Source organism: Scedosporium apiospermum, assembly GCF_000732125.1.
Source record: "Scedosporium apiospermum strain IHEM 14462 chromosome Unknown SEQ_SAPIO_0165, whole genome shotgun sequence".
NCBI classification, from domain to species: Eukaryota; Fungi; Ascomycota; class Sordariomycetes; order Microascales; family Microascaceae; genus Scedosporium; species Scedosporium apiospermum.
The window spans coordinates 1431415-1456511 of NW_015971866.1; the positions used below are offsets into that span (position 1 = coordinate 1431415).

The following is a 25097-nucleotide window of genomic DNA, read 5'->3' on the forward strand; positions in this document are numbered from 1 at the left end:
GCCTCTCCAGCCTTCTCGCACTCCTCCTTTTCTTAAGGGCAAAATAAAATTAAAGTCACAAAAGGAGAAAGAAACACTCTAATAATCCAACGCGCTTTGAACCCGTCTCAGTAGGACAGCCTAGCAAAGTGCTCCTCCGACTCGGACGAAGACTGCATCCCGAGGGTCTTCCTAGCCGCAGCGATTTCAGGCTCCGCGTGGTCCCTGGCACCAACCCTGCCATCAGAAACACCAATACTCTCCGCATCTCTCGCCATATCGCTGTCCTCGTCCAAACACACCTCTTCCCTTCGCACAATAACCTCCCTTGTCATGACCACCGAAGTCCCACCAGGACGAGTATTCCCATTGCCCACCGCGCTCACGTAAGTGCTGTGTCCCACTCCACGGCCTCCCGTCATACGTTTCTTGCGCTTATTGTCAACCGACTCTAAATGCAATCCGCCGCTTTCGCCCTGCGTGTGATCGTACGAACTACCGCCTGTCGACCCTCGCACAACGTCAACGAGTTTGTTGAGGATGCTAAATTCCATCTTTAGCTTGACGCTGTAAACAAGAGCCTTGTATGCAGTCTGCAAGTCGTATAGCCCCACATACTCGAGCGCCAGGATCGTAATGTCGAGAAGGATAACGATGATATTAACGACGACTAGGTGTATCATAAGGAGTCTCCTAGTCCGATTGCTGCGCAGGTCTCTCTGAGCTCGCATAAGCTTGGCAGTCTCCATAATATATAAGCTGGAAATAATGATTTCCTGGATAAAGAAGATGGTGACCTGCACCTTCTCGTAGATCGAGTATGGTTTGATAAAGGGCCCCGAGTTCGACGAGTTGGCGCCATATACCATCACTGCAGTAGGTAGGTGACAAATGATGGCGTCAAAGATGATCATATAAATAACAGCACGTAGAATCTTCGTATCCCGTATGATGATGTGAAGCCGCGAGTAGAGAACGACCGATTGGCCTGTGACCATTGAGCACCAGCCCACCACAATCAAGGTCACAAATACCCAGTTCAGGTGGGTGAGCTGCATGGCCTTCATAAGGAAGCCGCCGGAATAGACGGCGACCCCCCATGTAGCGACAAGGAAGCTCCAAAAATATAGGCCGCGACGTTGTTTGAACGTGGCAAAGATGATGAAGTTGAGCTCGATGACATTATACAAGGCCAGGCTGAGGAAGATGAAGATAGCCATGAGCGTCCCGCCAGTGGAAGCACTGTCGATGGAGATGCCATTGTCGCCGGTTGACATGGCTGGGTACGTTTCTAGCTGTCGGGGGAAGGGGAAGACTCCAGAGCTAGTAGGCTTATCTGCTGGAGAAACGAAGTCAAGAATATTATGCCGTGCAGGACCCGACAGGACGAATAATATATTAACCAGCTCCCTGGGAAGCGAGCGACTTTATCGGATCAACTTGTTCTCCTGTCATAGTCTGCAAGAGACAAAAAGTTTTTTTTTTTTTTCCGCAGAACGGAATAGACGGTATAGACCTCTACGAATAAGTTTTTATCATGAGCTGTTCGGCCCCGTCTCCCAGTGAATGACCAGGGTCGCAGCATAAAGTCGGGGCTGCGCTGGGGAAAGGATGAGTGTAGGGAGCAGCTATTCGCCAATACACCCTTGGTGCTTGTGGTCTAGGCTTCCTTAGTCTTATTAGTTTCATCATTACAGCAGCCGGTCATTGGATGTTGGGATTTCCTGGGGAACAAATTGGGGAAGCGGGGCGCTATAGACAGCTAAAACCTGCACTAAATCTGAAAACAAGATTTTACCTCACTAAGGAGATTCCACATCGACGGTTACGATGGGTCTGTGCCATCATATTTCGGCTAGCGGGAAGACAGCAGACGTCGATCAGTCTGCGTTCCCGGCAACCTCCGGCATTGGGGTGGCCCAGGTGGCAGGGATAAGCCTGATCGGTGTATGTACTTCTCAGTGGAGTTCGCTACTGGAGGAAGCACAGGGCTACTTAACTCTCGAGTAACATCAAACCTTAAGTGTACGGTACGCCCTGTACTTCGTATGTGCCCGGAAGCGAATGGGGTTAGTGGTCCTGATCCAGGTCGGGCAGAACCGGAAGAGGAAGGGGGATATTTATTAGTGTCTGGAGACTAGCGCTCAAAAGCTCAAATATAAAACAACTAGCAAGTTTGCGATGTAGGCTTAGCAAATGGGGAAGGCGGAAGACATCAAACAATTTTTCACTCGTTTCCCTCCCTCGTCGCACTCATCACAATCATCTCTCTCCCCCTCCAGATATTCACATTTCCTTCTTATTTCCGTTTTATTACTCTTTATTTATTTTGTGTGTTTCTTTACGTATGATTGTTTCTTTTTTTCCCATAATTTTTATACCTTTTTTTCATACTTTTTTTTTCATGTATATATATATATATTTATTATTATTATTAATTTTTTTTTTTGTTCCTGTCGTCGTGGTGATATTGTTGCGTTTTGAGTAGCGACTTGCTTCGTATGATCTCGTCAGATACCTTCCCGTTGCAGAAACTAAGAACAATCCGCTCGCGGCGATCCCCATTCTGCCACCTTTGTAATATGTCCTGGTGCTTTGACGAACGCCACCGACAGAATTTGACCGAGTGACTACGCTGTGTTATGTAGCTCTCCTAGCAGCAGGGGGCAATTCCCAATCCAGGCCACTAGATGCGGACATGATGGAGCCGATTCCATATTACAGTAGAGCTGCAGATCATTTCACCGATCACTCTCACCAACCCAGAGGTAATTGGCAATGCGAAAATAAACAACGAAGCTCAAAGGTAAACGGTGATCCCCGGTTGGGAGTTGGGCTCCGTTTTCTTGTTGGAGTCGGGGGATTTGATGGGGCTATCGAAGTTTCCAAGAGCGTCTCACCTGTTTAATATTGGAGGATGCCATGCGGGTATCATGATTAGCGATAGGCGGGAAAGCGGAGAGGACTTGCTCTCCTGGTTCCAGTTCTTCGGAGAGAACCTCGAGTGCAGCTGGCTGGGTTGTGGAGATTAGGCCTGTGCCTGCTCCCCATCTTTCCTCGATCCCTACAGCCCGTGGCTGAGCGCATGAAACTAGGCGCACGTGCATATTGCCCCGCCGCAGCCCTGCCCAGGCGTCAAAAGATTGAATACATACCCAGACACCGAAAATGATTCGTCTTCCCCATCTGAATACGACTCGCAGAGACATCACTCGTGAAAGTGAAAGGCAGGGATTGCCCGCGTGTTGCCAATCTCGAAAAGACATTAGCCAAATCTATCGTGCCTCTTTTGAAACGCTGCAATGGGTGATCGCTCCATCTACCGACCCTTCGACCCTGCCGAACAAGAAATCCGTCTCCTCAAAAATCAGGTTTCAGATGGCCCTGGTGGCGATTGCTCGCAAGATGGTTTGTTAAGAGCTAAGTGTGCCGGAGGATAGCAGTGAAAAATCTTGGGAGAAAAAGCCACCTTGCAGCACTCGTACTTCGTGTTAATTTTTTAGTGTTGAACCGAATCGGGATGGCCACAAGGCGGTGAGGAGACGACCTCCTCGATCGTGTCGCCGGGAGGGCTGCGATGCCGGCTCTAAATAATAGGAAGAATAATCAGACTAAGTACATGTACACCCAGTATTTGCCCTTGTGGAAAGGGAAACAGTACATAATTAGGCTCCCCGGGAGTGTAACCCCACGAGACATAATCATACATTTCACTCATTGTCCACTCAAACGTATTGTCGCAACTGGGGCTCAGATTTTTTCAACTGAGAAGAGGTAAGGCCGCCGTACGAGTGTTCACGGCTATCGCTGGTATCGCCACTCTGAACACCATACCCGTCCCAAGTCTCCCGGGGCCAGATGTTCATACCAGGTTTCAGCCCCTCGCGGTCACAGCCAAACGCGTTCCGCAAGACAATGCTAGAGATCCTGTGATATTCGGGCTTAACCTACTGTTTTAACCTTCCCTTCCCTTTCTAAAAATAGAATGATAATACCCAAATCATAAGATGCCTTCAAAGCGCCAGCACAGAGAAACGAAACCCATAACAGCTTTGACTGAGACAATATGCCGGTGATAAGAGGACCCACGCTCTGAGCTGCTGTTTTCACGACATTAAGCAGACCGAGGATTGCTGTCCTTTCTTTAGGAGGCACGATGGCTGCGAGAAAGGCGGACCGTGGTGCGACATCCATAGACTGCGTGCAGGCACGAAGGACGAGGAATAACAAGGACCATTGTACATTGTTAGGTAGTGGAATAAGCGCGAGCAATAATGTAGAGGGGAGATGGGTGAAGACCATTGTCTAGTACGTCAACACACGTCGTTGATTATTAGCCTCCAATGCTGGGCGGACGCCTCGAAGTGCGGGACGGAAAGAAGATTGATCCATACCTTTATATTTCCAAATCGTTTTGCAAGCGACGATGCGACTATCATTGACGCAGAAGATATGATGCCCGTCGTGAAGAAAATAGTACCAAGTTTACGCTCTTCTAACTTGTAATATGACTGGAAGTAGTATATTATCCAAGATCTGATATAATCTAACATTAGCTAAAGCGGGGGACGGGTCTTTGGAGTCCGAGAAACGGCGACGACATACTGGGGAGTGAGGCTTGAACCAAAGCTGTCCAAGGCAAATAAAATACAGAGTGGTAGAGCAATTCGAATACTCGCGTGGCTGATACCGCCAAAGAAGGTAGGCGATGGCCGTGGGGATTCCTCTTGGTTCTCGATGGGGGGGCCTTCGGCAGAGTTGTTCTGGAGAAGTGGTGCCGTTTCGGCAGGATCGCGTGCGATGGTGCTGTCTCCTTCGACTTGTTTATCGATCTCAGGCTCGAACTCAACAGCAGTACTGAGCATGACTGCCAGTGAGGCTTTGATCAGGCCAAAAACGGCATAGGCATAGAAGATACCTCTGTAGCTATCCAGATGCGACCATCTCAATTGCTCATGAGCATAGGAGAGAACCCATCCGCAGGTGATGACGCCAAGTGCGCTCCCGACGGGACCAAGAAGGCCGTACCAGGCGTAAACATCACTCCGCTGGTGGGGGAGGGTCAGATGTGCAACAATACTTTCCTCGACAGCTCGAAAGGGGCCAACTTCGTTTCCGCTGCTTTGAGGATTAGCTTGGTTTTTTTAGAATCTAGGACAGGACACTAAGGAAATAATGCGATTAACCTTGGGCTAATGAATCCGATAATGGCCGCTCCGAGAAGAAGGTAATAACTGCTGGACATGGCGAAAGTTAAGCCGCTAGCAGCCATCGAAACTGCGCCGAGAATGATAACGCTCCGACGGCCCAGCCTGTCCGCGGAAAGAGTTAGCATAAAGCTGACACCGACGCTGCCGATGAGCGTGAGGGACATGAAAATCCCGACGTGGGCCTGGGACATGTGTTGCTCCACTAGGAAAGGGATCAAGACGAGCGTAGATGCGCCGAACGCAAATAGTCGAACGAGTCGTTGCAGGCAGAGGATCTTAATGTCGCGCTTCGATTGGTACATGGACACGATCCCGAGCTCCTCAAGGAGCCACACCACCGCCATCTGCGGATTCTGTTGTCTATCTGCTGTTGTCATTTCGCGGCACTATCGTTAGACCAGAGGTTAATTAATATTTGTCGACTGGCTTAGTTGTCGATGGCAATTAATCAAATTGTACCGGAGGAGGAGTTACTGCAAAGTTGGTGATGCGGCAAGCATGCCATTCCTCCGAGTCAATCGACGAATATTTTTAATTCTTTGCGGTAAATTTTGAACTTTCCGGAGCATTGTCGCTTTGCCCCGAGGATCTTTACCTATTATCGGCTTTAGAGCGGGGATTTTTACGGCCTTTCTAATATGCCGATCCCACAATCATCGCCTCATCGCGAAGTGCAGAAACTGATTGCTCTAGTTGGTGTTGCCGGTTTTGCCGGTTTTGCCAGCCTCCTGATCACGTGTTAGTGATGACGAGAAAGGGGGGACGAAACAGTGTGGACTCCTTCGTTGTCACCAACCCGCTCTCTGCAAATCATTGTCTCCTATACACATATACGCCTAGTGATTATTTCCATTTCCCAGTCTTCCCTTGACTCGGTTGTTCTTCCTTTGGGCGGGCACTCACAGTGTTTGTTCGGTTCCCCGTCAATTTTCCCCCCCAAAAGAATCGCCAAGGAGGGAAGATGGTACATACGACGGCCGTCGTTTAGGGTCAGTCTATTCACTTTTAATCTATAGAATATTCAATCCGCAACAGTCTCCATGTAATGCTTCGTGTGCTACAAAAAGCCTACCTTGGGGAATGCGGTTTTGCCTCCTGCCTCGGCTCTCAGCCCCACACAAGTCACTCTGCCTTAGAAATTCATCAAACCGCAGCGTCTGCCAAAATGGCCAGAGACTCTCTAGTACGATTGCGTCTCGATGCATGGCGGCAGCTCAATACAAGCGCATATGTATGATTTCCGAGGATGACTTCCAGCGTGCTTACCAGCTCATCCCGGCATACATCGAAAACCCGCGTCTTGCCTTCCCCGTCGAGGAATTCGTTATGGGCATGGGCCGTGGCGATGCCTTGGCCGCCTGGCTGCGATACACGCGCGGCCACCTTGGTCAGTCGAGGCTTCTCAGCAGCCCCAAGCACTCGGCCATAGAGAAATATGTTAGAGAGCTTAGCCTGGGTGCCGAGGCCACGCGGCGGATGCTGGACTCGCTGGACTGGTGGAGGTCAGGGGCAGCGGTTCAGGCTATACCATCCGGGACCTCTGGCGACGCTACCATCATAAACGAACGGCAGAACGGCTTCCGGGAACATTGCCACGCATTTGCAGACACCACTACTGCGCTTCTGCTATCTCTCTGTCAGAACATCAGCACGATCTACCTTAGTTCGGGACGGAGTATACCTGGGCCCCTGCGAGACTACCTTTTCGCATCCAACTACGGTCTAACCCCCCGGCCAGGCCTTCAAAGATTAAGGCACGTGCAACATCTAGGCCTGGAAGAGGATGATGAACGGTACTATGAAAGCGTCGAGTTCCTTGATATTTTCAAGTGTGTCCATCGGCTACCCCAGATGGCTAGTATCTCAATGGATGGGGTGACGGATTACAATACGAGGACGGAGGAGGTGTTCCCACCGAAGACATCCAAGTGCCTAAAGCGTATGCACTTCGGACACATAGATGTCGATCCCACCATGCTAGCTACTATACTCCGCGTTCCTATTGGTCTTGAGGAGTTGTCCTTATCTTTCGGGGGCTTGCGCTACCCTGATAGTGGGATGCCGAACATCGACCCGATTCTACTGAGCAAGGCTCTTCGACAACATAAAGATACACTCCGAGTACTCGATCTGGACTTGGGTTCTGGAGAAATTCTTGTTCTTAGTGACGATGACCAGAACGACGACGAGGTAGAAGATCCCAACGACTACGACACTTACTATGAGATGGACGTTGCTACTAGCGAAGGCCCAGTCCTCGCGTCTGAGCTCGAAGATGACCACACATCCGAGACGATTGGGAGTCTGCATGATTACACGGCTTTAACACGCCTCTCCATCAGCATTGAGTTTATCCTAGGGATGATCTACCCAGGCGGGACCCTTTTGCAGAAGCCCGAGTTAAGGCTTATCGACACACTTCCTCCTAATTTAGAGTATCTCCGCCTCTACGGCTATGAGAGCGGCAACAACGTTGAAATTGATAGCCATGTCACAGAGCTCATGAACAACAGGTTAACGCGGCTACCTAAGCTAGCCGAGGTTGTCGGGGTAGAAAAGACGGAGCCGGGAATTTTCACCAAGCTTAAAGGAGGACTGCCCTGGAGGGGGCTGCCCGAGGAGGCTATATGGGAGAGACCTGAGAGGATAATTAAGTTAAACTGGGTAGAAGTGTAGTATATACTCTATGTACTTAACGACAAAAGGTTGGAGTGAATATATGAGGTAGTAAATTTTCGCTTGGGGAGTCGGTCCCGAGGTCTCAAGAGGGTTCCTTGCATATCTAGATTCGGTGTTTGGTTTGAGGGGTTTCGGTTGACCCGGATGTCAACTTGCCCCGCAGGCTCTAAACTAGTCTACTGTACCCCAAGGGTACCCGATGTTACCGACCTGGGACCGACGGTTTCCCCCACAAACCGATTGTCTGGAGCCAATCGAAGCACGAGTTTCTGCTTTTAGTCACCTGCATCGCCCGCACGTGCCTACTTCCCCGCGTTTTCTAAAAACTGGGTCCGTCAGCTCCCATTGTCCACTTGCTGACAAGTTTTCTTCCTCACATTCCCGAACTTACCAAAGAGGACGTCACCTCGATCATATTTTTCCTCACATGCTTTCTCGAAGCGCGACGGACTGAATCATGGCGTGTGTGACCTGTCGAGCGCGCAAGATCAAGTGTGATCGGACACAGCCGACCTGTTTAAACTGCCGACTACGATCCAGCCATTGCACATACACCGGCGAGCGCCGCAAGCGTCGCTGGACTAATTCTACGACGGGTGGAAGTCAGCCGCTCCCCCTGAGCAATTCGCATCAATTGACACATGACCGAGGTGCGCAGTCCGCCGAGCCTAACGGGCAGGGGGTGCCTCCATCCCCAGACCACGTCAACGATTCCAACAACCCGCTTATTCCAGATTGTGACAATGGTGTTTCGGACACGGACATGAATTCGACGAACAGCATATCTAGTAGAATGCTTAACCCTACAAAGGCCGATGCAGCTCAGCTTAGTCAACTGTCACCTCAAGTTAATCAACCCAACCCCCAGTCTCGGCACGACGCAGAAAACAATGACGCCGAGAACGGCGGACTCCTCCTGGATAAGATACTAGATGAATCGGCTCCCCACTCCGCTCCGTTTACACACTTGTCCGTGTGGATGAGAACCATCGACGGGGACGAGTATACGGGCCCTTCATCTGGCATTTCGACAATTTCAGACCTAGGACTGGAGTGGATCCGACGGCATGTCTCGAATTCCCAAGTCCTGTGCAACAGCATGCTCGACATACGGAAATCGATCTTGGGCCATCTGCGGCAGCCCAAATGCATTTCACCAGGTCACTTTTCGACGCCAGGAACGCCTCCCCCCTTGAAACCCATTCCGCGCTCTGATCTCGCCCGGTATGTGGACGCCTATTTTTCGATGGTTCAGACCCTTTTCCCAATTTTGGATCGGGACCAGTTTGGGGACCAACTTGCGAAATACGGGATAGACGCATCAGGGACAATGTATTCCTGGAACGCACTCTTGAACGCTGTCCTCGCCTCCGGATGCCGAGCAGCTCTTTCTAACGAAACCCCAGAGGCATTTCAGGCATCTGGTCGCGAAGCCTGGGGTTATTTTCAGAATGCTATGTACTACGAGTCAAAAATGATCAACGCCTCCACAGATCTTCTAGCAGTGCAGGCATTAGCTGTTATGACAGTATTTGCCCAAGGCATGTCGAGCCCTCAACGCCTGGAATTCACGATGTCGTCGGCGGCTGCACGGCTGGCTCAAAGTTTAGCCCTTCATCATTTCCCGCCACCTGAATGGGGACTTTCAGAAAAGGAACAACAGGAGAGAAACCGGCTTTTCTGGGTCATTTACTGTCTTGATAAGACAATTGCTCTTCGTTGCGGCCGCCCGCCTGTATTACATGACCATGAGATTAGCTGCGCCTTTCCCCACGGAGCAGGGACGGTTCTGAGTATCGAGCGGGGTTCAGAGTTGACACCGCATGGACACAGCGTCGACCTTCTTCTGTGTGCAGTTAAGCTTGCCCGGATATGCGGCATGATTACAGAAAAGCTTTATTCAGCTTCAGGGTTGTGTTTGCCGGCTGCGGAGCTCCAACAAGACGCCACGAGAATTCTGAAAAATCTGGATGCCTGGCGAAGAACCCTACCGCCTAGCCTGCAGCCTGGCAAGCCATTTGGGAAGACCCGTGGCCTGTCACATGCCTCGCAAATGCAGCTTCTTGTCATACATTCGACATACTACTATCTGCTCTGCGCTATTCATCGACGCTTTACTCCCATGTTCACTCAAGATGGCAAGGACTCTCGACATTATATATCCTCCTCAGCTGAGGTCACGCACATGGAAGCTGCAAGGGCGATAATTTTGCTCACGAAATTTTTGGATATAGAGAGCTTTACTCCAGGTTGGTAAGTAAACCGAGCTTTCAAGAACGCTCTACCTGTACGAGCATGAATCACAAGGACCGATCGTGGCTGATTTGGGTTTTTCTTATAGGCTGGTGTTCTATTATCCCTTCACTGCCCTCACTTCCCTTTTCTTTCATATAGTTGCGAACCCATCCGAGGAGTCTGTTCGGGAGGACATTGCCTTGATGGAAATTGTCATTGGCTTTTTCGGTCGCCTAGAGTACATCACCTCAGGAGAAGCGGCCTTCACCAAAACCACGGAATTCGTTCGTCAGGCGCGGAATGTCGTCGCGAATGCGTCCATCAACCATGCGTTCCCGCAGCGGTCTGACTCAGACCCCGACTACGATCTCATTGCTGACTTACCTGCGGAATGTGTTGCTCAGGGAAACAGCGAGCCAACAGTGGATGGTTCTCCCGTGTCGCCTGCGACTAGCAATGGAGCTTTCCTAGGAATTGGGATAGAGAATCCGATTCCGAACCTAGTTCCCCCTCATCCAGTATCGGTCGAAGCTCATTGTCTAACACCAAAGGAGTTGGCTACTCATCTACATGGGTTAGATCAACATAACCCAGCGGTGTTATTTTCTCTAAACCATAATAGGGCTTCTAATCTGCGATCCGAGGAAATTCTTGATGATAGTTGGCTTGAGGATTTTATGTAAGTCTTATTTATGGTAAAACCTAGAAGGATATGCCAGTGTGTAATCTAGTAGGTGTCCTAGGACGCCGCATGGGAAGGTGCTGGCAGGGCCTTAAACCAGGAAAGGCGATCACTGGGTCTTAGCGGGGACGACGGCTTTGGGAGTGACGGCGGCGATGTTCCCAACGTTGTCATGCTCGGCGCCGAAGAGAACGACGGCGCGGTCGAATTAAGAGTTAGAGAAGGAGGGGGTGTAGAGGGCCCTCGCCTGCATTCTGTGATAAGATCTGGGAGCCGCTGCTTTAATGGCGACTTTGCAACATAAATGGGCTAAGAGTGATGTTTATGATATCGACTGCTGTACCGCTGCTCCTGCTCCCTCACTCTCACGCTAATCGATGGATGACTTTGGAAGATTCTAGTTTAGGAATGGCGTAAATAGATACACCTTCGAGCTTGGTGTCCCGTCTCCTGTGATGTGGGAGTTGGTCCGGTTGCCAATGCTGCACTCCAAACAGTTTGTTTAGGAAGCTATCGAAAATGACTTCAAAAATAAACCTCGGCTATTTGATGCCTAAAGCCTAGACCCTTGAGTCCGTGGGCCATATTGACTTGAGTGACTTATCGCTCATGTCAATCCAGGGTGTATTAGCCTGCGGGTGTGAAAGCTCCTCACTTCTGTCTTTCTGGAAGGAAATACATGGTCTGTTATAGCTGATAGTTAATATCAGCTATTCAGCAGGGAATGTAGAGAGGGTCGGCGAGGCCGCCCCCTTCTGAAAGCAGCGCTTGGATACTCTAGAAGAAGTCTACGTTTCTGGGCGATGGGTGAAAATTGATGAGTGAATAAGGTAGCTTTGGTGCTAGAGAGTAGTACGGCCATTGAGGAAATAAAAGTAGGTCCTTGCTTTGGAATAGAATACAGTTGTCCAACGTTGACCGAGCACAGCACCGTTCTACTCGTGTCCACGACTGCTTCGTATCACAATTTCTCCAATCCCCTTGCCATCTTTTCAACTTGCACAAACTGGTAAAAATAATTGAGACTTGATGGATTCAGCAGCGAGTTACTCGGCTTGATCTTGAAACCGGAGATAATCTGCTTTACCGGTAGTTCCACCTTTTTATGTGTTGTAGTCATCTGGGCGTTGGTATTAGTAGTGTATTCGATTGATCCGACGATCTGGTTTATCTTACCGGTATCTCAGGCGTCTCAAATATATACTTCGGGATATGCCTCTTGCTTAGGCTTCGGCCAATAGCCGCCTTAATATCCGAGATAAGTCGGCGACTGAGGCGATGGCCATCGCGCATGAGTAAGAAAAGAATAACAGACTCGTCCGCGTCGTTCTGCCTTCTCTGAGCTACACATAAACTATCGTTGACTTGCTCGGAAAAGTTGGCGTCAATGACGGAGTAAATTTCCGAGCTCCCGAAACGTACGCCGGAAGGATTCAGGACTCCGTCGGCCCGACCCAGGAAATGAATATTCAAGGTCTGAGGGTGTATCATGCACAAGTCACCATGAGCCCACACGTGCTTGAAGCGAGAGAAGTAGCTTGAGTAGTACTTCGAACCCTCAAGTGCCGGAGCCGGTAAAGATGAGTCTCCCCAAAAGAAGCATGGCATGTTTGGAAAGGCTGCTGTTGCAACGAGCTCTCCAATAGTCCCTAGCGGCACAGGGGTCCCAAAATCCTCTCCAGAGGAATCGTAGATGGAGATAGGGACCCCCAGAGACGGGCCCTGAGTCCCACCCACATAGACGGGAGACAATGGGTTGCCCGTGCCGAAACACCCTGCCTGAAAATAACATTAGAAACAAACTTCATAGGCACATCCAAGGGAAGATGATGGAACCCTCTACTCACAATATCTGTTCCGCCGGACTTGTTTATCAGGTGTATCGATGGGGGGAAACCAGAGTCATATACCCACTCGAATAGACGGTCAGAGAGCACCATGCCGGTGGACGTAACCATTCGGAGCGCACTGAGGTCAGCTATATCTCTTGGATTAATGCCGCTCGTTGCCATTTCCAGCATCCAGCGTGGGCTTGTACCAAACGTAGTGACGCGTTGCTGAGCAAGTATCTTGACTAGAGTCGTCCGGTCCGGCATGAAAGGGGATCCGTCATATGCTACAACCCGAGCGCCGAGGAGCAAGTTGGCTACCTGCAGAACGTACATAATCCAGCCTGTAGTCGTGTATTGAAGGATCACCGAGTCAGCCGACACAGAATCGTGGAGGCACCCTTCCTTGATAAGGTTGAGAAGTACTCCTCCGACTGAATGGACGATAGGTTTCGGAGTGCCGGTTGTGCCCGACGAGTAGCAGATGAGGAGCGGGGCATGGAAGGGCACCCGAACAAAAGGCGGGCATATATCAGCAGTAGCCCCCGAGAGAAGGGACGACAATGTCTCGGAACCGGGAATGGTAGATGTATCGACGAATCCGTCAAGCCGTTGCATGACAATTAGACCAGAGAGATTCTTACAAGACCTCATCCCATCCATGACTTCGCGCATCTTCGTAGTAAGATCTATCACCTTGCCATTGTACACAGAAATACTGTCGAAAAATATAAGCTTAAGTGAGTTAGTCAAGGTCAACAATAAGGCAATATATTCTCTGATATGTCTTGCGCTTACCTTGGGGTCAATCTGAACAGTTCTTTGTAAGATTCCATCGACGCCCATATCAGTAGACGCGCTGACAAAGATAGCACCGAGCCATGTAGTCGCCAGAAATACGAGCAAAGTGTGGAGGGAGTTGGAGCCAACGACTACCACCCGGTCGCCTTCTCGGATACCGCGTCTGTTGAGCGCGGCTGCAAGACGGCCGGCATCTTCGCGTAGCGCAGCCCACGAAAAATGGCGCACCTCAGTGTTGCCCTCACGTATCTCTGTGAAAGCAATCTTGTCGTTTTCCTTTCCGACAACACCTCGATGGCTTGTAGCGGAGGCGTCGCGGGAATAGAGTATATTTTCGGCCCAATTGAGGTTGACGCCGGAGAACCAGCGAGGGACAGTATCAATTTCAGCGGATTCATCGACTACACTAGAGGCGGAGCCGGTGTAGATTATATTTGCCCAGTTGAACAGCTCTGCATAGAAGGCGGCGCGATGCTTGGTGGAATATTCGTAAAGATCTTGGAATGACTGCACCTGTCCGTCAGCTTCGGGACCTTAATGACGTTGACGTTTGCGGGTGAAACGCCTTCGCACCTCAAGTTGGATACCATGGTTCTTGTTTATGGTCTCCATGAAAAGGTGCATTTGAGTCGTCTTTGGATTTCTTGGCTCCCAGAGCTTGCGAGGCAGGTCCTGGCCTGCCATCTTGTCACTCGAGCCTAACTCTCAATCAGAGAACGTCACCTTTACGGCGCATAGAGCTTTAATAAATAGCTCAAGTACACACGGGAATTATGGACCATTATTCCAATACCCAGTGGGCCTCGGCGATAGAGTGGCTAACCAGTCGGCTCTTGTAATACATTTAACCTGGGCTTCGGGCGGCGAGTTGGTTCGGGCTTTCGGTAAGCCGAGCCAGACAAGGGTGGGCCGGGGTTCTGTTGAATGCCGCCTTGGCTGTTACTCATATTATTGGCGGAACCAAAAGGCCGAGCGCTTGAAGAGTGAAAGATGCGTGCTTGCTTGGGCCCTGCAGGAACAACGCATTTGATGGAAAGCGGAACTAGTGGCATGTAACAAACCGCCAAGTAAGACACTCCATTAAAATGCTTATTACTTGGCAGATAATGGTCATCATGCTTTGCCGGGATTTAATCGGGCCCGCTTCAACCGCAGATGGGCACGATGAGCACAGGATGATGGTTGTAAAGGATGGTGTAAGAGGGTATTTATCAGGATCGGACGTTGATTTCTTACCACCGGGAGATGAATTTCGCAAAAGTTCTATGTAATAGCTGCTGGAGAACACGCCCTTGAAAACTTGTTACATTTGGTATGTGAGGAAAGACTGGGTTGTGGGGTCAGGCACACATACATGGTAGATTAGCAATGTCGGCCTCTGGAAGGGCCCTCAGCCAGGAGTCATCTAGATTACCTGACTTACCATCCGATGTCAGGTCTTCCTCGTAGGCAAAATGGCCCAAGAAATGTGGCAAAATCGACGCAGAAACCTTTGTACTTGTTCTCTAGACAGGTTGAGAAGGACACTTTGGTTCACAATACACTACTTCGTTCTTCTTCATTCTAAATTGTCATTGTGGTTATGTTGCTATCTATGACTTATTCCACCTTCGATATCTTTGCTTCAATACTGACAAACTCTCAGGACAAATCAGGAAGAAACCCTTTCATCTCTACCCACCACGGGAGGTCTTCTTCCTCTATGCTGTACGCAAGCCCTTTAGCCCTTTTCATACGTGGTTAGCCACCCCGATCCGGAATAAAAGACTGGTGAACAGAATAAAACAAGAAGGTAACAACAAAATGTAAGAAGGGGGAGGCTTCCCGTACAACGTATACACGAACGAAACTCAAACGAGCTCTTCCATGATTAACGCTTGATTTGTCAAGCTGGAGGCGAGAAGCGAATGGAGTCACCGTTGATTCTCCGCTCTCTTTAACCAACCTTAAGCTTCCGCATAACATCAGGTCCAAGCCATTTTCACTGGAGGCAAAAACGTGAGACACGCGATGTTCTCGAGAGGCAACACCAATCCATGCGGCCTCACGGCTTCTTGAGATCTCTATACTCCCATTAGAATGATGTGTGACGGTTTGATGGCAATATGAAGAGAATGCGTGCCTGTGCTTCCCTGAAGAGTACCCGTTGGTGTGATCAATGAAGCATCCGGGGTGAAAACCTCGCTCGCCATTCTTGGTCCTGCATCCGATTGGCTGCAATCTGCCAATTCGTAGAATTTGGCGATAACTTCCTTGACTCCGTCGGCAAGGACCAAAACTGGCCAGATGGTGTCTTGCGTAACGTAACTCATGCTTCAAATGGTAAAAATTGGGCGATGATTGCTTTACCGTAGGAAGAAAATTTGTGGTCGTAGTCCGCTGTTAAGTCCCGGGACTAAATGCTCGGGCTAGGGTAGGTACGACGCCCGCGGGCCGTTACCAGAACGGCTTCGATCGGCTTCGGCTTCGGCTTCATTAATAAGAGGCACGGCGCTTGCAGAGCCCACGAGATGAGACATATCTATCTGGTGCCTCCTCCATGCTGCCTTCTACATCGCCACAACCAGTATTCATCACCAGGCGAAATCTAGGATCTTCAGTATCCCCCCTCATCATGACGAAGTTTATCCCAACTTACGACGCGCCGAGCGCAAAGGTGCTACCGCCTGCTACCTTGGCCCACGTCGTTCTTCGCACGGCAGATCTCGAAAAAATGACCGCCTTCTACGTTCGGTTCCTTGGCGGTACTGTCACCTATAGGAACAAGATGATCGCCTTCGTCACCTTTGATCACGAGCATCATCGTATTGCTCTCATCGGCATACCTGAAACCGCTGCCAAGGCACCTAACACCTGTGGCTTGGAACACATTGCCTTCGCCTTTTCGAGCCTTGCAGATCTTCTTCATGCTTACCGTCAGCGCAAGTCAAACGGCATCAACGCCGTATGGTGCGTCAATCACGGCCCAACCACGAGCATCTATTACAAAGACCCCGACGGAAACATGTTGGAAACACAGGTCGACAACTTCGACACGGTTGAGGAGGCTACTGCTTTCATGAACAGCGATAAGTTTGCGGAAAATCCCATTGGTACCGATTTTGATCCCGAGGGACTCATCAGGGCCATCAATGAAGGGGCATCTGAGAAGCTTCTCAAGGTGCGCCATGAAATCGGCCCTCGAGGACTGCCCGACTTTGCTGCCATGTAGCATGGAGTCGTTGAGAGTTGGGACAGAAATTGATCATGTATCATACCAGATGGAAGGGGAAGATTTCAGTCTGGGATCATGTATTACGCGTCTGAGAAAGTAGAGTAGTAACTACATTGACGAGGTATCTTAAGCACATCGACCATGCCCCTCAACAGCAACTGTTGACAAGGAAGGGTTGTGTTAGGAAACGTGCGGAGTCTCATATGACTGGGTTAGATACTCCCCAACAATGCTGAACTCTTGGTGAGGAGACCGAAGTTGTGACATTTGGCGATATTTGCCACAGCTCGGTGATATCTCGCAGAGTTCGTCTAGAGCGCGTGGTTAACCAGTGTAGATAATACGGAACTAAAGCTACCGGAGCTTGATGTACATGAGGGAATAGCCACTCAACCGACTTGCAATTACCGCGCGTGAACTGCCAGATATCGCGACGCGACATTACCCTAATAGGATAGCTCAACCGACATTTATTGACCCATCGAGCAACTCCGAGAGAACATCTAGACCCTCTCCACCTAAAATTTCTTGTGACCTCAACTCGCCGCCGGCCCATGAACCTGGGTCGGCAATTGTTTCGAAAGATTCGGTCAGCCACGTCGTCGCCTGTGTCTCACCAATCTCTTGTATCTCCAAGAGGTCAGCACAGTGAACATCCCTGCCATCCTCTAGGTGTATGAAAGCATTCTCAGCCTGGGTTACTGCAGATTCAGGCAGATTAGAAGTTGTATCCTGGTCACCTTCCCCTGCCAGGAGGGCTGAGCAAGCGTCCTCAGGCTCTGAAAATTCGTCCGCCGACTTCTCGTCTAACCGTATTGTGTCAGCAGGAATTTCATGCACGACAAACTTCCTCAAGTTCCATAGGGAATCTTTGTCCGGGAGACGTCCCCTGCTCATTGTCAAATCGATAGCAAATGCGAGGTGAAGATACCGGCCTGGCTGAAAGGTGAGCATTCTGATCCAACCATTGACATTGGCGGACCTAAGTTGACAGGAACCGTCTGCCTTCGGCGGATCCAATGCTGGCGCCACGGATTTGAGCCCGACAATGCGCTTGATTGCGCCGTTAATCCAGTTCGTCCCCTCGTACTGGAACTCATACGTCTCCATTGCTTTTCGCAAGACTTCGAGTCGATGCTTATTGAAGTTGGCATTATGAGAGTGCGTTGACTGAGACGAAGACAGGATTTCAACATCGAGGATGTGCAGCAGAAGCGGCAGGGCTGTGCATGATATGGCGCTGATTGGGAGCCAGCGGGCCAGGCGCAACCGCAACAGCTTCTCCAGGCAGCTTGTCGTGCCCATAGCGGCATCCAAAAGCTCTGAACCGTTGCTTTGTAGGGTCATGGCATCGGAAAAGCTGTCAATCCGTGCATGAGACGCCGTAACCAGATGAAATAATTCGTGGTGACTCAGGACAACCTTTGACGAACTAGCGGACACACTATTGTTTAGCTGAGTTCTTCGGACCGAGAAAAAGAGTAAAGGTTGAGTGCTTACTAGTAGTACATGCGTAGTAAGGTTGTGTATAGGATTACTGAATCGTGGTGGTCGTGGTCATCGGAAGTCGTGGAGGATGCCATGTCGAACTTCGGAAGACGCAAGGAGGCTTTCCGTTCCCATTTGCAGAGCGCAATACGGCATTCATGAACGCTTCCCGAGTCTTCAATCTGCGAGCCGAAGCGCCTGAGCTTGTCTTCAATCGGGAAAGCAAGCTGTAGTATATCGGTGAGAACGATGCATAGCTCGACAAGGAGATGAAAGATCTTGGCCAGCTGGACCTTAGTGCTGAGGTCGTGAACTTTGCTCCGGTGGAATTCGTCGGCAAGATCAAATAGCCCAAGGGGGGGCCTGAAGTGAGAATCAAACTGACTAGAGTCGATCTGGATGCCACGGCGGGTGACGAGACTGAAGACGCGGTCGCGCACTATACAGCACCACCACAGCCGCTTGAGGACGGCGTGATCATACGAAGTTCCGAAATCCTCGTATCGGTGAGCGCCCGCATTTTTGGCGTGCTGTATTGCGATTGAAAGCCACGGAACGCCGGGTTTGTGAGACACGTTAGAGCCAGGGAATGACCAGGACGCCAGGAGTAGTGCAGCCTGAGATTTTGCCACGTATGACACTTCTGAGTCGAAATCGAAAAGTAGCTTCGCTCGGCGATATAGGGCCGCACGTGCTTTCCGCGTGCTGTTAAGTCTAAGTTTGCTCAGAGTTGACTGAGGGACATACTTTTGGACGATCAATAAGAAAGCTGACCCGTGAGGTCTCGAGAAGGTTAAGAAAGCTTACATTGCAACACGAGAAAAGAATCGCTTGAAAAACGAGCAGCGATATCTTCTTCTTATCGGTACACTCGCGTGAGGAGGTAGAGTACGTGTCCCAAAATTCTCCCTCGTTCACTATCGGGAGCAAAGGATGCATGTGTAGAAAATATTGTTGAACGAACTCGTCCAGAATTGGGCGGCTTGGAACTTGCAAACAACCTTGCATGTCGAGGAACTGAAGATCTTCAGATGGTAGATCTTGCAGGTTACCGATTGTAAGAAAAGAATAGTCGGCGTATGATGCGTACGCCGATGGTGCCGAATGACCGCTACGGTGAAGATCACACCAAAGATCGTCAGGGACATCTCTAACCCGAGCCAGAGAAGAGTCCACAAGGCCCAAGCCTCCCATCAAAAGTTTCCTCTCCGTGTTCAGGGTCTGTTCTCGCTCTAAGGGGTTGGGGTATTGCGGCGTTGACCAGTCCGCCTCTAGATCGACTTGGAGTTCAAGCGAGCTATGGCTTCCATCGCCGGTCTTGGAAGCATGAGCTTGTGGAAGTTTCGTCTCTGGCTTTTCCGGCAGTATTTGGGCTGGCTGACCGCGACGACTGAAAATAGATCAGAGGCTGATGCCGCAAAAGTCAAGATCTCTGGCCCCATAAATGTCATACTCACAGTGTTCTCTTCCGCCTTAGTCGTGGTGGCACCTCACAATCCACATGATCTAGCTGGCAGTTCATGCAAGCTCGGCCATGCAGAGAAACATCACATCTGACCTTACGAGCGCGGCATCGAAGACAGGCGTGGGCAGCTCGCTTGCGAATCGGCTTGCCTCCTGCTCCGAGCGGCGCCGGCGCCGGCGGCATTTCATCTGAGTCTGGTTCCATGGTAGTGGAGTGTTGCCCGAAATGTGTGCCAAAAAGGATAATAATGTTTAATAGCAGAGGTAGCTTGACGGAGGTTCGTGTTGTACGTGGTCAAAGGGGAATGAAATTCTTTGTTGCTGGGCGGAGAAGCCGGTGAGGTCGGTATATCGATGATGATCAATCCGCTTTGGACTTCAAGATGTTCTAGCGAAATAAGATTCGCTTGTCTAGTGACTGGCTTTTTAACGCCTCTAATCCCAGTGGATATCGTCCCTTGCACAAAAACTCGATGGACCCTGCTCCGGGTGGCACGGGGGACCTTGCTAAAGCCCATGCCGATCTCCAACACCAGCGGATCAAGATACCTATCGAGTAAACAAAGTGAAGTTCAAAGTGCGACTCTTGAATGTAGACCGCTTTCAGAGTATGAAATCAAGCTTTCAATTCAGCAGATGGCGACCCCTCCAATCCCCGGCTTCCACCCCGTCTATGAGCCGAACCCGAGGCCGAACCCGAACGCAGGGTCCCAGCTCGAGGCTAAGTGGGACTGGGCAGGACGGAACACTTACAGCTGCGGCCAGAGCTCTAACTTGCCCCACTCCAAGGACTCTGGAGTGCCGTTAAGGGATTGCCAGAAAACGGAGAGTGGGGTTCATGGCTCTTCCAACCCCAGAAATACGGACAGGCCTATCAAACCCGACGCCGAACCCGAGCATTCGTCCATGCTCATGCCTGAGAGTTAATCAAAGTCCGTCGAGAGGATTCTGGCAATAAACTGCCAAGTTTATCTGTTGGACATGGTTATTGAAGATTGGTTGGCCGCCAAAGCCATTCCTTTACCGACTACAATCATGGCTTCAGAATGGACTCACGCAGTTCGTTTCATTGCTGAGGAGGATGGTGAAGCTCATCTCGGCCAAGTTGACCCTACCAAATGGCAGGACGTCGGCCTTGCCGTGTCACGCGGACAGAGAGTCGACGTCAATCTCATATCGGGGTCTCTCTTTAACGGGCAGATCACAGACACTGTTCTGCACATTGCGCTGGTATGCCGTTCACTCCAGAAGCCGGCGCTAGTTGCGGCATCACATCACTAACCACACTCAGCTTCTCTCTCCAATTGCCCCAGAAGAGGTCCCTATTATTCGAGGCATTGGGTTAAACTATTACGGCCACGCAAAGGAAGCAGATTTGCCCATCCCGGACGAGCCTATGTTGTTCATCAAGCCTCGGACTGCCTTGATAGGGCCATCACCTTCCTTAATCAAGATACCACCGTTCGTACAAGACGGCACAAGTGACTACGAAGCCGAGCTCGCTGTAGTTCTCTCTGAATCGGGACGGGACATACCGGAGGCGTCTGCTTTGGATTATGTTCTCGGCTATGTGTGCAGCAACGATGTTAGTTCACGTCGACAGCAGTTTAAAGACAGCCAAGTGTCATTCTCTAAGGGTAAGGGGGGATCGTTGAGCCTCGTTTCACGGCATTATTCTATGGCGGTGACTAACTGCAAACCCACAATTTAACAGGGTTAGATAGCTCCTGTCCCTTGGGACCTGTTCTTGTCTCCAAACGGGCGATGACAAACCCCGACAGCCTCCGCGTCAGGGCTTTGTATAATGGAGAGGTTGTTCAGGACTTCAACACAAGGTATGAGTAAAACCCGTCGACCGTCTTTCTCCTTTTGACTGACATGCCAGGGACATGATTTTCTCGATTCCCAAAATAATATCGTATTTGTCGCGAGGAACCACCTTAGAGCGGGGTACCGTCATTCTCACAGGTACGGGACCCGGAATTGGATTCTTGCGGTCCCCGAGGATTTTCTTGAATCATGGCGATGAAATAATTGTTGAAATAGAAGGAATTGGGACGCTCATCAACGAAGTGAAATACGAGTAACGTATAAGAAGAAGAAGAAGACTGTATCACTGGCCGAATACCGAGAGTCTCTCCTTACAAACAACTTGAGAGTCCAAAGTGCGACGTAAAATTAATAGCGACTCCAACTTCCTCGCCTGGTCCAACCGCCATCTTCTTTTAGTTGACCCAGGGCATTGATCTGTTTAAGATCTAATGAGATGTGTTAGTCTCTTTATGTATCACTTTGCCCAGTAGCAATTACTTGGCCGCACCCGGCGCATTTAAGCCAAGTCATAGAATGTTGTTTCTTCTTTCTGTACTCGAGTTCCGGTCGTTTTCCACAAGATATGCCGGAGAGAGATAGAGTCTATATACCCGCGGATATTCTCACAAGAACGACAATTAAGAAAATAGGCCCGACTTGGATATCCGAGTCTCACTTTGTAAATGTCATTACGAACCCATGTCTTGCGGCAATTCTACAAGTACTGGACTAAGTCAACTGGATCATCCCAAGATCAATGGAACAAAGTACACCTAGTAGTTTGTATAATATCGGAATGCTAATCCATACAGGCATCGCGTCGGCGAAGAGTAGGTCCGATATCAGTGAGAGACCAAGTCTAAGGAGCAAATGCTATCCAATATTGACAATGAGAAGACACATGCCCATAAACCACATAAGTGGGCGAGTTCCGGCCCGAAAACATACCAAGTGAGTCCCGATGTTTGTCGCTCCCGAGCTAACAGGAGTTAAACAACAGCTTTCTGTGGCGTCCATTTACTGAAAGCCATTCCTTCTGGGATCTTCAGCCACTGACCAGTCTCGGGATGAAGCAGCTTCTGACACTCCCGAGCTTCCTTCCGGATGATAGCCACCTTCTCCTTAGTGCGTGGAGTGATGACAGCTGGAAAGTCATTTGGTTGGATCGTAATCCCCCCAACCAAGTCCTCAATGTCATACTGAATAGGCCGACCGGAGTCATCCTTAGCCGGGGAGAAATTAAAAGCCCAGAGCAGTCGAGAAACTCCGAGGAACAGAGAGCGTTCGGCGATGTGGATTCCTTGACACAAGCGACGTCCAGCACCAAAGACAAAATTATCTCGCTTCTTCGTATCTCCAATAGCCGACTGATAGAGCGTGGTGTGATCGTCCTTGAATCTATCGGGGTTAAAGACTCGTGGATTAGGAGACCGCTCCGGGTCCATGTGGATTGCCCTGCAGTGTTACCCCGCTTGTTAGCGCGATTCAAGCTCTACAGGGCCTCGAGGATGGTCATTAACTTGCCAGACATTATTGATGACTGTCGCGCCCTCGGGGATAGTATAACCCAAGTACGTATCATCCTTAAGGGCTGCATGCGGTACACCCAAGTGGACTGTTGGCATCCATCTCAAGCTTTCCTTCATACAGCACCGCACGTAGAAGAGGTTGTCCCAGTCATCCATGGTGGGCAGTCGGTTAGGCCCCACAACCCGGTCGATCTCTTCCTGCGCGCGCCGCTGCACCTCGGGCCAGACGAGCAAGGCAAGGATGAACCCATAGAGCGTGGATGCTGTTGTGTCCGACCCTGCCTCAAGCAAGGATCCACTCATGTAGCCAGCAGCGTCGTCGGAAAACCCATGAATAGTCTGTCCTTCATAGATATCGTTGCAAAAGCATGGCTGAAGAGCCCCCATAGTCAGTAAGACAAAGTCAACTTTATATCGGATGAAGATGGTTGGCGTCAACTTACCAATCCCGTCCCGTCGTCGAGCGCTTTCTTAGATCTCAACCAGTGACCGACGTATAGCTTCCTTTCAACCTCGTGGAGTTTACGGGCGTAACGGACATTAGGGGCGATAATCTCAGGCAGCTTCTGCATGATAGGGTAGAGGTCTGCGAGCTGGGCGCTTGAACTCCCGGATAGCTTGCCCCATTTCTCGAAGCACTTCAAGAGAGTCAATCGTTATGAATACGGAAGGCCTGGGTCAAAGTGAAACTAACCGAAAAAAGCTGCAACAGGTTGGGATCTTTATTGTCAATGCAGCGGTAACCGAAGATCATCTGCGTCGACAAGGAGTAGGTGAACCGCCTGATGTGAAATAAGAGGTCCTCTGGGGTATCGAGCAGGCTATTGAGCAACACTTTGTTCTCGAGATCCTGGTAGGGAACGTAGGAAATTGCAGACTTGATGTTCAGAATACTGTGGACCATTTTGTGAATCATTCGCCAATTGTCGCCATATCGCTATGGCCATTGTTAGTTTTGGGGGAATCAAGTTGGATCGTCGAGGCACGACCACCTGGGTTTGGGCATCTGCACTCACCATCACTACCAGGCGGTGATTTCCGCTAGCAATCTTCTGTCCAATGAACATGTCCGGCCTGTCCGAATAGATGCCACCCTTCTTATCAAGGAGGTCTTTGACGGCGGTATCTGAGGAAAGGACAATGACTTTCTTCGTTCCCAGGATGAGCGAGTAAATCGGCCTAGGCGAGGGTCTCAGCATCTCCACGTGTCTAAGGACTGATGGCAGTCATCCTACCCATATTCCTGAGCCCATTTCTGGAACTGCAAGTGTGGTCGATCCGTGGGCATCTGAAAGTACATTAGCTGAATTGAAGCTAATCCGGTGCTCTTGGGGCGGACCCACAAGATGCAGGTTTCCAATGAGTGGCAGGGTTGGAGGCCCCGGAGGCAAGCCCGCGGGCCGGCTGCCAACTTTGGCCACCTTGACCAAGACCAGCAGAACAGCTACTGCTGGCGCAAGGCCGAATAGATACATCGAAAGGGGAGTAGTCATCATAAGGGACGAAAGGGGTGAAGTCATCGTGAGGGGGATGGATTTCGGATCCTGGGTCAGATGTGTCTCAAGTGTGATTCTGTCGATGGAATGATCGAGATGGTTTGTGGCATGTTTGGACGACGATTGCGATCCCAGTCATGTCATATATGGAAAGCCCTGTGCCTTTTGGTACCTCGATCAGTACAACGGAAAATGCACATCCAACTCAAGTGCCATCCCTCTTTCTGTGATGGTGTTTACTGCCACTCCTGGCCTCGGCTTCGGGGTCTGGAAGCCGGCCAAAGGAGTACCATGTGGCAAGGCAGCGCGCAGACCGCTGCCGCCGCGGGGTTCAGGTTCGGGCTCGGGTTGGTCATCAGGCCAAGGGCGCATGTGGCGTTTGCTAGCGGCCTAAAGATGCACCCTGACCAAATCGAGGAGGTCGCCAGCATCTTCCTTAGTATCTGGAGTAAAGCCGATCTACTAGAGAATGAATTGAAAAGAGAGGAGTAATTGTATGTTCCGGTGATTGCCGAAGTCGAGCGGAGCGAGGTTATCGACGAATTCAACAATACATCATATTGTAAACTGCTATGTATATCTAGATATAATAAATATCTATACTTGTAGAATAATCGAAATTAATTTATGTAGGTTATTAAAAGACTTCATTTGTTCTTTTTATGAATTAATTTTATTT

At 50.1% G+C, this 25097-nt stretch overlaps 4 protein-coding genes and 4 pseudogenes across 4 annotated transcripts; 3 read left to right on the top strand and 5 right to left on the bottom strand.

Annotated features, from left to right (window-relative positions):
• Nucleotides 1-107: 107 nt before the first annotated feature.
• SAPIO_CDS10555 lies at nucleotides 108-1256 on the bottom strand (annotated as a pseudogene; the record flags this gene model as incomplete).
• Nucleotides 1257-4535: 3279 nt separating this feature from the next.
• Nucleotides 4536-5566, bottom strand: SAPIO_CDS10556 (uncharacterized protein; the record flags this gene model as incomplete). Its single annotated transcript, XM_016784128.1, has 2 exons — nucleotides 4536-5097; nucleotides 5166-5566. The coding sequence occupies 2 exons, from the start codon at nucleotides 5564-5566 to the stop codon at nucleotides 4536-4538; spliced, it is 963 nt and encodes a 320-aa protein (XP_016638951.1).
• An 826-nt stretch (nucleotides 5567-6392) lies between these two features.
• Nucleotides 6393-7865, top strand: SAPIO_CDS10557 (annotated as a pseudogene; the record flags this gene model as incomplete).
• Nucleotides 7866-11746: 3881 nt separating this feature from the next.
• Nucleotides 11747-14099, bottom strand: SAPIO_CDS10558 (Acetoacetyl-synthase; the record flags this gene model as incomplete). Its single annotated transcript, XM_016784129.1, has 5 exons — nucleotides 11747-11905; nucleotides 11962-12564; nucleotides 12633-13349; nucleotides 13413-13922; nucleotides 13989-14099. 5 exons carry the CDS (start codon nucleotides 14097-14099, stop codon nucleotides 11747-11749), a joined length of 2100 nt encoding a protein of 699 aa, XP_016638952.1.
• A 1930-nt stretch (nucleotides 14100-16029) lies between these two features.
• SAPIO_CDS10559 lies at nucleotides 16030-16626 on the top strand (annotated as a pseudogene; the record flags this gene model as incomplete).
• A 462-nt stretch (nucleotides 16627-17088) lies between these two features.
• Nucleotides 17089-19786, bottom strand: SAPIO_CDS10560 (annotated as a pseudogene; the record flags this gene model as incomplete).
• Nucleotides 19787-20616: 830 nt separating this feature from the next.
• SAPIO_CDS10561 (Fumarylacetoacetate hydrolase family protein) lies at nucleotides 20617-21426 on the top strand (the record flags this gene model as incomplete). Its single annotated transcript, XM_016784131.1, has 3 exons — nucleotides 20617-20811; nucleotides 20873-21218; nucleotides 21296-21426. 3 exons carry the CDS (start codon nucleotides 20617-20619, stop codon nucleotides 21424-21426), a joined length of 672 nt encoding a protein of 223 aa, XP_016638953.1.
• Nucleotides 21427-22382: 956 nt separating this feature from the next.
• On the bottom strand, nucleotides 22383-24442 carry SAPIO_CDS10562 (uncharacterized protein; the record flags this gene model as incomplete). The annotated part of the gene is made up of 7 exons (XM_016784132.1): nucleotides 22383-22848; nucleotides 22969-23294; nucleotides 23366-23560; nucleotides 23617-23859; nucleotides 23939-24101; nucleotides 24158-24210; nucleotides 24266-24442. The coding sequence occupies 7 exons, from the start codon at nucleotides 24440-24442 to the stop codon at nucleotides 22383-22385; spliced, it is 1623 nt and encodes a 540-aa protein (XP_016638954.1).
• Between the last annotated feature and the right edge of the window lie 655 nt (nucleotides 24443-25097).